The sequence below is a fragment of the Aotus nancymaae genome, unplaced genomic scaffold (assembly GCF_030222135.1).
Source record: "Aotus nancymaae isolate 86718 unplaced genomic scaffold, 86718_ANA_hifiasm-v0.15.2.pri h1tg000007l, whole genome shotgun sequence".
NCBI classification, from domain to species: Eukaryota; Metazoa; Chordata; class Mammalia; order Primates; family Aotidae; genus Aotus; species Aotus nancymaae.
Window position 1 is genome coordinate 41,812,049 of NW_026988418.1, and position 13,451 is coordinate 41,825,499.

Consider the following 13,451-nt stretch of genomic DNA (forward strand, 5'->3'; position numbering starts at 1 on the left):
CTCATCAACGTGAGTCCACATTCATCTTAAGAATAAAAATAACATTAGCACTTGGTATTTTCCACAGCGAAACCAAGCTGTATGGCATAGGGAACATTATTTCTGAAAGGCACTGAGCTCTTTCAACATATTATTGCATTAGCTCAGATTGTATATCAGCTCTGCAATTATGGTACATCCTCAATATGAAATATCATTCAGCCACTAAATAAATGAATGGGCTATACTTGTTAATTTACCAAGTGAGAAAAGCAGGCAACTTAGACATTTTTATAATGTGATATCATATTAATGTTCTCAATATGATGTTAGGAACAGGAACAAAAATACTGGGCCCACCTGGAAAATCTAGGATCATCTCCTCATCTCAAGGTCAGCTGATTAATAGCCTTAATTTCATCTGCAACTTTAATTCTCCACACCACTTAATCTACCATATTAAGAGGTTCTGATTAGGGCAAGGACATTTTTTTGGGAGGGGGCATTATTTTGTCTACCACATAAATTTTTGTATATATCTATTGAACAGATGAGTATTTTCAATATCACATTTCTATAACACTATCCTGCAGTGGCACTGATAAGAATAGGTCACAGACTTACCATGTAAGAAATTAGAAGATAATGAGAAATTATTATCATGGATTCTCTAAAAATGTAAAAGACCCTTTGGCAGGTGGCTCATCTTTCTTAAGAACAGGAATTCAGCAAAGCTGTAGCACAACTGCCTCATTTAGACAACATTTTATTTGTTAGAGCAAGATTTGGCAGACTTCATTTCAACAGCTGGAGAAATTAAAATCACAAATTTAGTGTACTGGAACATTTTTACAGGTAGGAGAGGAAAAATTACATATTTTTGAAATCAAAGCCACTGCTTCTACATTTCAATGCAAAGATTTAAAGGTAGATAGAAGCTATATATTTTAAGCAGATATGCTTTAATAGATAGTAGAAACTGTCAGAAAATAGATCCACTGTGAAACCTCTACAGTTCTCCATGATTTCTTTGTTATAAATAACAATTTCACATGTGTACTTTTCTGAACAGAAAAATAGCAATTCACTTTATCCGTACTTTCATATTTATAATACCCCTTTAAAAATACTAAATTAAAAGGGAATATTGCAATGTGAACTACAGTATTTCTAAAATTAAAAATAATAAAGGATTGAAATATACTGAGAGAGTATAATTTTCACTTCACTGAAAGGTAGTAGAATACTTCAGCTTTATTACACTCGGTTTACATTGATAGGCATAAACAATACTATATTTTGACAAACATATTTTACTGATCAAACATCCAAAGTCACAATCTGTGAAATAAGTATAGAAATAACATATATCTCAGTCTAGCCTTAGAAACTCATATTTTTTGCTTTTTCTTCAATTTCTGGAGGTAACCTTTTTTTTTGGAATATTAAAAAAGGAAATGGATATAGCAAACAGAAGTCTAAGTTGTTTTAGTGGACATTTAAGTTCAGAACAATTCACAAAATGGTAAGATGTGTTTCTTCAGTTCTTTATTTTATCTCAACAATTTCTCAGGTAGTCTACAGAAAAACAAGTTTATTCAAAATACATCTCATTATTATAACAACCATTCACCTTTCACTGTTTGATATTCTGCCCCTTCATTCTCTTATGTTCCACTTTCTGTAACAGAGCTCATTACCAAGGTGGTAGGGGACTAGTTTCAAAGGCAACACGAGTCACAAAAATATCAAACCAGTGGTTTCCTTCAGGACATTCATATATTTCTTGTGTTAGAAAGAAAATCTTTCCTTGGGTGCAGTGATATCACTCCTGAGAAACCAATTACTTTCCGAATATCTGCAATACTATTTTTGACAGAACTATTTCATGTAGAAAAGCATGCTATATCTATATGATACATAATTTTACCTCATTATTGACAGTTCCTATAGTGTAAACAGAAAAACTGATTTAAAATACTTTTTGTCTAGTAGTTAATAATTGCATAATTTGATTGAGTCATTTTTACACATTGGTCACTTACTGCTTGGATTTTTTATTTTTGTGAAGCTGTAATTATCCATCATTCTCTATGTTTACTTTAAACATCCAAAACAACAGGGGACATTTTTGAACAATCTGCAATACTCCTCTTGAATCTAAAAATTAAGAAAAGCAAAGGAAGAAATGTTAATCAAAACAACCACATTTTTTTCCAAATCACAATAAATTGTCATATGTGGTTTTCAAACGTATTATGTATGACTTTCTGATTATCGGAATATGTTCATTTAAGCTATATTTATATCCCTAATGCCAATGTATTTTTAAAAGCATATTTTCCTATGAACAGGTGATTTAGGCAATAGAGGCAGAAGTCATAGATATATAAGAATAAGAATTTTCTATGAGTTTGGCAACTGATGCTACATGAATATATTAGGATTGACCAAAACAAGAAATTGTTTACCTTTCTAGATAAAACACACAGGAATAAGAAAATGAACATCCCCTGGAAAGCATTGCTGATTGTGAAGAGGTAAGCTGTAACCACTGATGGGTGCACAACATGGAGAACCCCAAAGATCCAGGTGGTGCCGAGAAGGAACAGGAGAGCGAGGGCTCCTCTTGCACAAGACCTATCACATACTAGAAATGCATCAGTGAAGAAAGTCATGTACATTCAACACATCTCTCAAATTACTCAAATTATGTGGGAGGTGAGTTTTTATATACACCATGGAATACTATGCAACCATAAAAAAGGATGCTTTCATGTCCTTTTCAGCGACATGGATGAAGCTGGAAACCATCATTCTCAGCAAACTGACACAAGAACAGAAAACCAAACACCGCATGTTCTCACTCATAAGTGGGTGTTAAACAATGAGAACACACAGATACAGGGAGGGGAACATCACACACTGGGGCTTGTTGAGGGGAGGGGGGCTGGGGAGGGCTAGCAGGGGGTGGGGGCATTGGAGAGGGCTAACATTAGGAGAAATAACTAATGTAGATGATGGGGAGGATGGGCAGCAAATGACCATGGCAGGTGTATACCTATGTAACAAACCTGCACATTCTGCACGTGTACCCCAGAACTTAAAGTATCATAAAAAATAAATAAAATAAAACAAAATAAACCTTTTACAAAGACCCAGTAGGATTTTGAAACTGATAAGTTGTGCTGCAGCTAAGTGGGACAGCCTTTAGGGTACGCTACTGCACCATAGCAGAAGTCTGCTTCCAAAAGCAAATTACTATTACTGAAACATGGAACTATTTTTAAGATTAAAGAGTTTCCTTAATCTTAAAATATTTTTCTCTGGTATACTCTAGTGTGTACGCTTTGATTTCAAATGTAATGTTGCAGGAATTCCTGATGGTAAGACATATATTGGTTAGGAAGTATTTTCCCTAAGAAACCCTGAAAAGTATACCATGTGGACTGGGGTCAGTACATATCCATGACATCAAAGGCGGCTCTGCTTTCCTTTCAGGTTAGAAGAAAAGAAAGTGTAAGATATAAAAATAGGGTTTTGTTTTATTTTGTTTGGCTTTTGACATAGAGTTATGTCAAAATAAATTCATTACAGAATACTGTTTTCTTAAAAATTAAAGAAAAAATACACACACATACTGACTCTTACATCTTTTCAACAGATTGCCTGTGACTTTTGGTAAAACAATATTCAATCCTGCTCACAAAGGACATTGCCTTGGAAATGAAGCAACTAATGATTTTTCTCTCATTCATTTGTAGTCCAATCATTCTTTGTTGCAGTAGATGTTTCAGTAGTATACCTCAGAAAATGAGTCATTTTCAACTTTATTAAAACCAGTACCCTACATGAAACCATGACTGGTGAGGACGAAAGAAAGTAATCGATCAAACGTTTACTAAATCCCAACTCTAAATCTTGTGCAAGGTATTGAAACTACAGGAGTGTTCCCAAGCAACACAAACAGTCAGTTGTTCCCAGTGTTCCCTATAGCATAATTCAGCTCTTCCTGAACAAATCATTTTCAAGGTTTCAATAAATCAGTTTTAAACGGGGAGGGGTGTGTGAAGGAAAAATCATGACAACATGCAAACTAGAAATAACAAGAAAGAAACAATTACTAAGTTCTGAAAAACATTTTGCAAAAGAAAATCACTAAGGCCTTCTTTGCCTTAAAACACAGTCCTCATCTTTTTATGTTTGAAAAAATTGCTTCTGACCATTTAATCTGTGGTAATTGTAGTCTTAATAAACATACTAACTATTTTCCAATATGTCTTTTAAATACGGGAAAGTATGAAACAATCACTTAAAAATAATTCCCAAAATTATTTGTATTTTAAGTTACTAAAGCTTTTAATTACTAAAAAATAGTGAACTTAAAAAGACACGTTTACCTTATGTTCTCAAAGCAACTAACTTCTGGTTTCAACCCTGCAGTGTGACGAAAAACTTTGTATATGATAACTCCAAAAGCCAAGAGATTCACCTGGAAAAAAAATTAATTTCAAAGAAGAGATAGTTTTCACCTTAAATTAGATACATATAAAGAAAATAAATAGTAAAGATTTCAGTAAGATAGAAGCCAAAATTCATGGCATTTATATAGTTCTTTACAATATCACTGAAAATTATCAGTACAAGTGGTAGTGAAAGCAACATGTTCATGAAACTTCTTCAGATGTTATCATCGTATCTAAAGATTGATGAGTATCATCTGCTGCCACTAATAGGATTAATATATACATTAAGGTAAATTTTGGTTTGAAAATCTTTCTTTTTCCTTGATTTAACCTTGGATGGTTTCAAAATGATAATCAATGAATTAAATGTTTGTTGTAAGGCAAATATATGTTAATAAACACATTCTATTATTTATATTTTGTAATATGAGCTAAATAGAATCAGCAAGTTGTCACCTTTTTTATTGTGACTGCATTATGAAATGTTTCCTCTTATTTTCCTTTCTTCTATAGTTTTTAAGAACTCCAAGTCATATTTGCAGTGTTAGAAGGTTAAATGAGGGGTACATGTTAAATGTATATATATTCTAATATGAGCATACCTATAATTTAAAATATTAAATATTATAGAAATAGCTGGAAGGCTAATCCCTTATTAAGCATATTTTATTAATTCAACCAGATTTTTCCAAAGCCACTTTGAAATGACAATAGCAAAGTGCAGTATTATAATTTCAGCTAATTCTTCTAGTAATTCAGAAGCTTACAGTTATCACACATTTATTTTTTCTATATTCTAATGAGTTCTATGTAGCCTCTCAAAATGAAATTTAGTATAGTTTAGTATTACAAAAAACAGAACAAAATAATGGGTCCGAGAATTTCATGTTGTCAGTTTTATATGGAGAGGTCCTTGAGAGGAAATCTCTGAGGAATAAGGGCTTTAGTCTCTTCTTCCTGTTTCCAAATGTCCATCACTTCTAATTACATGATTAATTAATCCTAATTATAGTAATGCTTCAATACTCTAGCAATTGCAAAGGTGAGATAAAGAATATTTAAATTGATTTAGGTGATAGTTTCATCCTCTTTGTATGCTCAAATAATTAACTGAAATGACAATTAAGCAATATTTAATTTTACAAGTAGTCTTTCATACGCATAAGTAATACTTACTATTTTCTAGGTTTCAATAGCTATTGCTTCTTTGTATAAATTTGGAAATAACTGTAGTTAAATTTATAAATATATATATATATATTTATAAATACTAAGAGTTGTAAAATTTGGTTAGTCTAAATAATATATGCCTAACCATTGTTTGTTTGAAAATCTTTAAGTAATATTTATGAGGTATTTATATTGAGCTTGTTATCTCAACAAAGAAAGAGTTAGAAGATAAAGTAAATGATCAGAAATACTATTCTCTAGAACCACAAATTTTCCACATAAATAGTAATTTATTTAAGTTTCAACTTCTGTTTTCAATAAAACTGAGTTTGAAAAATAGTCGCTCATACTGCTAATGGTTTCTGAGAAGTTCACATTCATTTTGGATATGCTCTTCTTTATCACATGCTGACCTAGTGAAGACAGGAAATGGAACGTTCTCTGGGGTGATCCAAATCTTGAAAGTACATTTTTTCTGTCAAAAATGGAAAATGTTTACATACTTATAAAACCCAGGTGCTGCTGGGCAAGTGGGAGACGAATTCTTATTCCACTAGCTCATATTTTCCCAAATGTAAGAGAAAACAGATTAAAACATGTTTATCAAAAGGTGTTACAGTTTCATATTATCCAAAAATCACAAATATACTGATTATAGTATCCATATTCATTGATAATGATACAAATATGTGAAATTTTTTATTTTCATTTATTCTAAGAATTTTTTAAAGGGTCTATTAAGTGTCTGGTGGCAAGGGTGAGGTACCTATTAATGAGTAAAACAGACTTGGTCTTTTGTTCTCATAGATTCTATTGAGAAGCAGATAGTAAACAAATAATCATACAAATCCTTATAAATCCGCAAACTGTGATAAATGCTATTAATTCACAAATTTGAACTGTTAGGAGAGACAAAATTGACATGTAAGACTTGAATGCAGGTTTGGAAGTACCTGTCATGGGACTTAGCATTTAAACCAGGATTTAATCAATTGCAGTGCATTAGTAGATCAAATAATGAAGGGAGAAAAAGTATATCTATGAAGAAAAACAGCATGGGAAAATCCTCAAGGCTTGAGGAGCTAAGAAAGTGATATTCCTATAAACAATTGATAAAGGAGGCTGCAGTATAGTGAACAAAGCGAAGAATGGCATGACGTGAGTTGGGTGAGGAAGACAGGGACAATTATTACTTAGATTTTATTTGAAGTGCAAAGGTTTATTTACTCTTTTGTTCAATAATTATTTATGTACTATAGGCCTTCTCCTTAAAGAACTTATGGTATGATGGAGGAGATGACCAGAAAACAGGCAAGGGCAACAAGATTCAGAGAAAGTACAATGTAGTTGTTTACATAGTATCATGAAAGAACACATGACTGCGTCCTTAATAGGGACTTCTAAGCCAGTTTTGAGTAACCAGTGGAGGCAAAGGACAACACAGAGAAATAAATGATTACTGTGCAAATCAGTCATTGGACCCATCTATGTACTCTCAATTCCTAGGTGATCAGAGCCAAGGGTTCAAGTTACTGTCCTTAGGCCCAATCTAACTCCTCCATTTGGAAGTCTAATAGGCATTGTGAGTTAAAAAACAGTCAAAAAAACAAAACAAAACAAAACAAAACAAAAACCAAACGCTGTTCTTCCCAAAAAGGACCTTTTTTTTCCTGCACTCTTCCCCATTTCAAAAAAATGTTATCTTAATCTTCTTAGTTATCAGTCAGTGAACTCTTTATCTCTACTTTCAAAACATATTCAGAATATGACCATTAACTGCTTACCATTTCCACAGACACTATCCTGAAACAGCCCACCATATGCCCCCTCCAGGCTACTTCAGAAACCTTTTTATTGATCTCTCTTCTGCCACCCTTACCTTCCTGTAATCTATCTCACCACAGCAGTCAAACTGATCTCTTTAAAATGTAAACCAGATCTTTTCCCTGTTCAGAATCCTCCAATGGCTTCCTATGTCATTCAGAGTTAAAGTAAAAGATCATACAATGGGCTTTAAGGTCAGATATGATTTGATCTCTGATATACTTCTTCCCCAAAGCATTACTTGTCTATCCTTTGACCACTTCACTCCACTCACAGTGGGTTCTACATAGTTTCTGCAGTACCCCATGCACCATTCCATAGGGCAGCTGAATTTGGCCACTAAGATATTCCCATGGCTTCATTCCCTCACCGCTCAGTTTAAATGTGATCTTGCCTACATACTGCCTGCTGCGTACTTACATTAGAAAAACTGAAACTCGAATGATAAAATCAGACCTGAGTTCAATTTCATGGAAATGTAGAGAATGATGAGTATTCTTTACTGTTTTGCACAATGCCAACTTTGTATGCCAAGATGTTCTTCCTTGCCTTAGTCATTAGAAAACTGACACTCTCCTTGACCAAACTTTAGCCAGGTTCCTGTGAGCCCTCTTCACAACTAGTTAAGTCTTGACCTTGGGCTTCAGTGTCTGATCTTGTGGAGTCCTGTTTCAGTAAAATTCCTGGTAAAATCAGTTTAGAGAGAATCCTCTCACTTCTGATACCTGATCATTCTCAATACCTGATCAAAGTATTCAACTCCCATCCTTGATATTTGGTGACCCTGGCTGCCCTTCACTAGGAATCCTGTTAGGTGAGTTTAGCAAGAATTTCTCTCACCTATGATGTCTCTTCTTAGTAATTATTCCATTACCCTTAACTTGCACCTTGGCTATAAATCCCGATTTCAGAGTTGGGCCAATCTGCCTCCCCTCTGCCATAGTTTTGACACCTATCACAATAGTCCTGAATAAAGTTCCCATCCCATTTAATAAGTGTCAGAATAATTTTTTCTTTAACTTTGTATCAGAATAAATTTTACCAGAAAAATAATTATCTAAAATTATTTAGAATAACTTTTTATTACTCAAAATTTGCTGTATTACATGATCCAAAGTCATATTACAATATTCAACAAAGTTGAGGTAAATAAAAAATATATAGGTTTTTCCAGTTACCCCAGTTTTCTGGATCATAAAATACAATGTCATATTAAAATATTCAGCAAATTTGGGGAAACAGGCAAAACTTACATTTACTCCTTTATATTGTCTGCATCCTCTCTTTATCCATAAATATATAATCTACTTTAAATCCTTTTTCTAACAGCATCAAAGCTGCAAATAAAGAATCAGTATCACCTAAAGGCATCTAAAGGCACATGAGTTTATGTACTTAAGAGGTGGAAATACCAGTTTACACAGTATGGAAAAGTATCTTTGGAGAGTTTTATGAAACAAGTATGAAGCATTTGAGATGAGGTTAAAATAAGAATACTTCAAAAAAAGATGATGAAGAATTAGAAAGCATTTCTAATAATAAAAAATAGTTTTCAGCTAACCCAGTGATAATGACTTTCAGTATAGATTTTTTAAAAGTCTATATTTTGGGTGGAGCAGCCAGAAAGATACTATCAGCACTATGTTTACATGGCAGAGTCTTACATAATATGGCAGACTTCAGTAATTCTTTAAAATGTAAGAAAAATCATTGGTTCATCTTAATTAAGAAAATAGTGTTTTCAAAATGAGATGTGCTTTTGCTCCTTAGTGCTTACCTGTGTGTGCTTATTTAATCCACTGTGGTCCCTTTATTAATCTCTAAATGTTAGTGCCACAAAGCCACCAGGGATAACTAACGATTTGTAAATGAACATTTCTTCATTGTCACTTTTGTCTCGTTTTAAAATGGTTTTAGATTGTCAACTTGAATTCCATGATAGTTTGATAGAAATAAACAGGGCAAGGACCTTAGATGGTAAGTATAAAAACTTTGAAATTCAATGCTGCACTTCAGAATACAGAAGAGAATAAAAACAGCTGTGAAGAAAAAACAATCACTCAAAGTCTCGAACACTTAACCCTTGAGATAAAGCAATATTTTAAAGTCATTTTTTTGTTTCATCCTAAGTGATATTTATCCAAAAAGAGACCTGTTTCTTAACTTCAGATACATGCATTTCATATATTTCATGTATTTCAAAACTTAGCACATATATTTTGTTGTTAGTGTGTGAAATTTTTTAAGTGTCTTTAAAAAAAAATCAAGAAATTTAAGTAGATGAGTTGGTGAAAGAGCAACAATGAATTCAGAAGGATTTAGAGCTACAGGTACATTCAACTCAAAGGCTTCAAAATCAGACTTCAAAATGAAGCATTCCCACTCAGTCCTTTTTCTTTTCGTAGTCTTTCTCTCAATAATTGATGAAGCCATCTATATGCTGATGTTAGATCTCACCAAAAAAATGAAAAGATTTCTCTTACAGCACTTTTAGACCCATGCTTAAATTTTTCATGTATATCAAATGGAATCTGGTTCATTTAAGAATGTGTCATAATCACAACTTCTTTGTTCTTTCAAATAGTTTTATTACCTTTAAATTAACTGGCCTAGGACAGACCTGCTTTTGCCATGAACAACAGATGGGTTTCTACTGACTGGCCTATTGAGGAGCCATATACAACAGCTGATCTTTCTCAATCCTTATATCACTGCAGATATGGCTATATATGTACCTATGTATTTATTTTGAGACAGGGTCTTGCTCTGTTGCCCAGGCTGGAGTGCAGTGGTGCAATCACAGTCCACTGCAGCCTCCACCTCCTCGACTCAAGCAATCCTCCCACCTCACCTCTTGCGTAGCTGTAATCACAGGTGCACACCACCATACCCAGCTAATTTTTTGTATTTTTAGTAGAGATGGGATTTTGCCATGTTGCCCAAGCTTGTCTCAAACTCCTGGGCTCAAGTGATCTGTCCACCTAGGCTTCCCAAAGTACTGGGATTACATGCACGAGCCACCATGCCTGACCCTATGTAGTTATTAATTTAAGGATCAAAATTTAAAATTATGCTATTAATTGTCCATGAGTTAAATTGGAATCAAAGTAGTACAAGTTTTGTCTTCTGTCTGATTTTCTTTTTGTAATCATTTCCCAATTGAGATTACTATATTAAATGCCTTAGTTACAAGGCTTATCACAGAGTATCAGAAAATTTGGTGTGTGTAAACCGGAAAAATGTCCCCCCACTCCAAAAAAGTGTCCACACCCTGATTCCTGGAACCTATGAATATGGCAAAAGGGATACTGCAGATAGAATTAATGTTGTAAACTTTAAGATAGGGAGGTGATCCTGAATTACCTGGTTGGGCCCAATATAATCACATGAGCCTTTAAGTCAGAGGAGATTTGGTGTGAGAGATAAGGCAATAATGAAGTGGAGGCAGAGAAATTTAAGCAGGAGAAGATACCACCAGTTGGTGCTGGCTTTGAAGATGAATGAGGTCATGAGTCAGGGAAAAAGGGAGGCCTCTACAGGCTGGGTAGGATCCCTGTCTCACAGCCTGCAAGGAAATGGGGCCTTAGTCCCACAACTGCATGGAACTCATTTTGGCCAACAACCTGAATAAACATGGAAATGAATTCTTCCTCAGTCCCTCCAGAGACACTGATATCTTGATTTTAGCCCAGTGAGACTCTAAGTAGAAAAACCAGCTGTCACATGCTATACCCAGACCTCTAACATAAAGAACTGTAAGAAAATACATTTGTGTTGTCTTAGGCCACTGAATTGTAATTTGTTATGGCAGCAATAGAAAACTAATATAGGGAGAAAACATGCACATTTTTGCACATGTGTGTGTATATGTATGATATGATTTGGCTCCGCGTCCCCACTCAAATCTCATGTTGAATTGTAATCTTCAGTGTCAGAGGAGGTGCCTGGTGGGAGGTGATTGAATCATGGGGGCAGACTACCCCTTTGATATTCTCGTCATAGAGTTCTCATGATGTTTGGTTGTTTGAAAGTGTGTAGTACCTCCTCCTTCACTATTTCCCTCTCTCTGATCACCATGTGAAGATGTACTGGCTTCCCCTTCACTTCTCCAGGACTGTAAGTTTCCTGAAGCCTCCCCTGCCATACTTCCTGTACAGCCTGTGGAACTGTGAGTCAACTAAATTCCTTTTCTTCATAAATTATCCAGTCTTAGGCAGTTCTTTGTAGCAATGTGACAATAGACTAAATACAGTGTGTATTTGTATATAATGAAAGACCCTATAATTATAGTTTTTATTATCTTTAAATTTGTATTTATTTTAAACGATTTTAAATCTTAAAAGGTTAAACTTAAAATTAAATTTTATGAGATTTTAAATCCAGTTTAAAATAAATGTTAATTTCTATACCTATCATATTTCTTCTGTAAAATTCTTTCTTTTATAGGTCCTTCACATAGGATTGGCAGAAGCAGTAAATAAAAATATAGGATACCAGTATTTTGCTTCTAAATATTAATATTAATTCCATGCTATATTTAGGGGCATATTTATACTTAAAAATTAACTCATTGTTTATCTAAAATTTAACTACACTTGGCATCCTGCATGTCAACCCTAACTTGATAGCTTTTAAATTTTGTTCACGTCTGATCTTTTTGTAATCGGAGGATATCAGCTTCTTAGTGGAAAACCTGACCGATGTCACCCTCTACACACAGGTTGATCTATAATTGTTTGAAAGAGACCTCAAAGGAAAAGGGGCTAAATTTTTAGATGTTCCAACTATTGTGGAAACTGAATATATGTGTATGTGCTAAAACTGATAAAATGTCCTAAAATGAAAGGGCACATAAAAGGATTGCACTCAGATAGTAACAGTTATCACAGTATCATACATTTGGTCTTGGCAGAACTCCTTCCCCTTAGAAACTCCTTGGTATACATGGTATAGTTGTGTCCAGAAGCAGTGAATTGAGCCAGTGCCTGTTAAACAGCTTTTGTTAGTAAAGTAATGGTTAGAAATAGAATGTATAAAGCACGGGTATAAAATGGTATTAGCACATTTGTGAAAATTCACAGTAAGTATGATACCACGGTGTTTGGTCACCTATTGTCAGATTCGTGAAAAAGATAGAATAGCTTCCCCTCAGCTCCTCCACATATACATGACACTGCTAGGAAATAGCTAGCTCTCTGCTAATAGACACTAGCTCTCTGCTAATACCATGAGCCTCATCACGTTCAGGACTCACTGTAGTCAGGATTTAGCAGACTTGGGAATATCTACAGAGCTAAAAGATATTTCTCTGCTGAGGTTACCATCACTCAACTCAGCAGAAAGCAGACCTCAGAGAAATGGGAGTGCAGTCTATAATTATATGAAAAAAAATTTGAGTAATCCGAAACACATTGAAATCTCTGAAACAATCTGCAAACATAATAAATATATTAAAGTAGGCTCTTTATATCACAAAAGGAGAAAAATTTTAATAGATCACCCTGGGATAGTAACAGTATCACAAAAATGCGCTAAACTGTTGAGATTTATACTTTAGAAAACAGCAATGTTCTCCTACCAGTCATCGACTACAGAGGAACACAATTAGATGAATGATTGCTCTGGGATAATGTGGGACTCTGCATATACTTAAAAACTACTGTTATATTGAAACTCAAGTGAATGGCCACCTCTACACCCACCAAAATTAAATTTTTGAGTGCTTATATTGAGCGCTTTCTATATGCCGAACATTGTTCCAAGTCTGTTATATTCATTAATCTATTTAACCTTCTCACCAACTTTAGGGGATAAATAGTCTTCTCCTTAATATTATCACCATTACCATTATTATTTCTGTTGTTGTTATTCTTATTACATTTGTTTCACATTTATGTCAACCGAGGCAAAGAGAGGTCAAATAACTTGCCCCCAACTCAATTAGGGGGCAACAGAGCCCACATTCATACCTAGTAGACAGGTTACAGAGTTCATGCTCCTGAGCACTTCACA

General features: G+C 34.2%; 1 protein-coding gene across 5 annotated transcripts in view; it reads right to left on the reverse strand.

Moving 5' to 3' along the window:
- Positions 1-729: 729 nt before the first annotated feature.
- ADGRL4 (adhesion G protein-coupled receptor L4) overlaps positions 730-13,451 on the reverse strand; it is a 143,526-nt gene continuing 130,804 nt past the window's right edge. For 4 of the 5 annotated variants that reach the window (XM_064372540.1, XM_064372543.1, XM_064372541.1 and 1 more), the window contains 3 exons: positions 4,380-4,471; positions 2,451-2,619; positions 730-2,139 (listed from right to left, as the gene is read on the reverse strand). In XM_064372540.1, coding sequence (XP_064228610.1) covers positions 2,077-2,139; positions 2,451-2,619; positions 4,380-4,471 — 324 coding nt within the window. In that variant the 3' untranslated portion in view covers positions 730-2,076. Of the gene's footprint in view, positions 2,140-2,450; positions 2,630-4,379; positions 4,472-13,451 lie in introns of those variants that run through there. The other variant, XM_064372544.1, reaches the window with a different exon arrangement.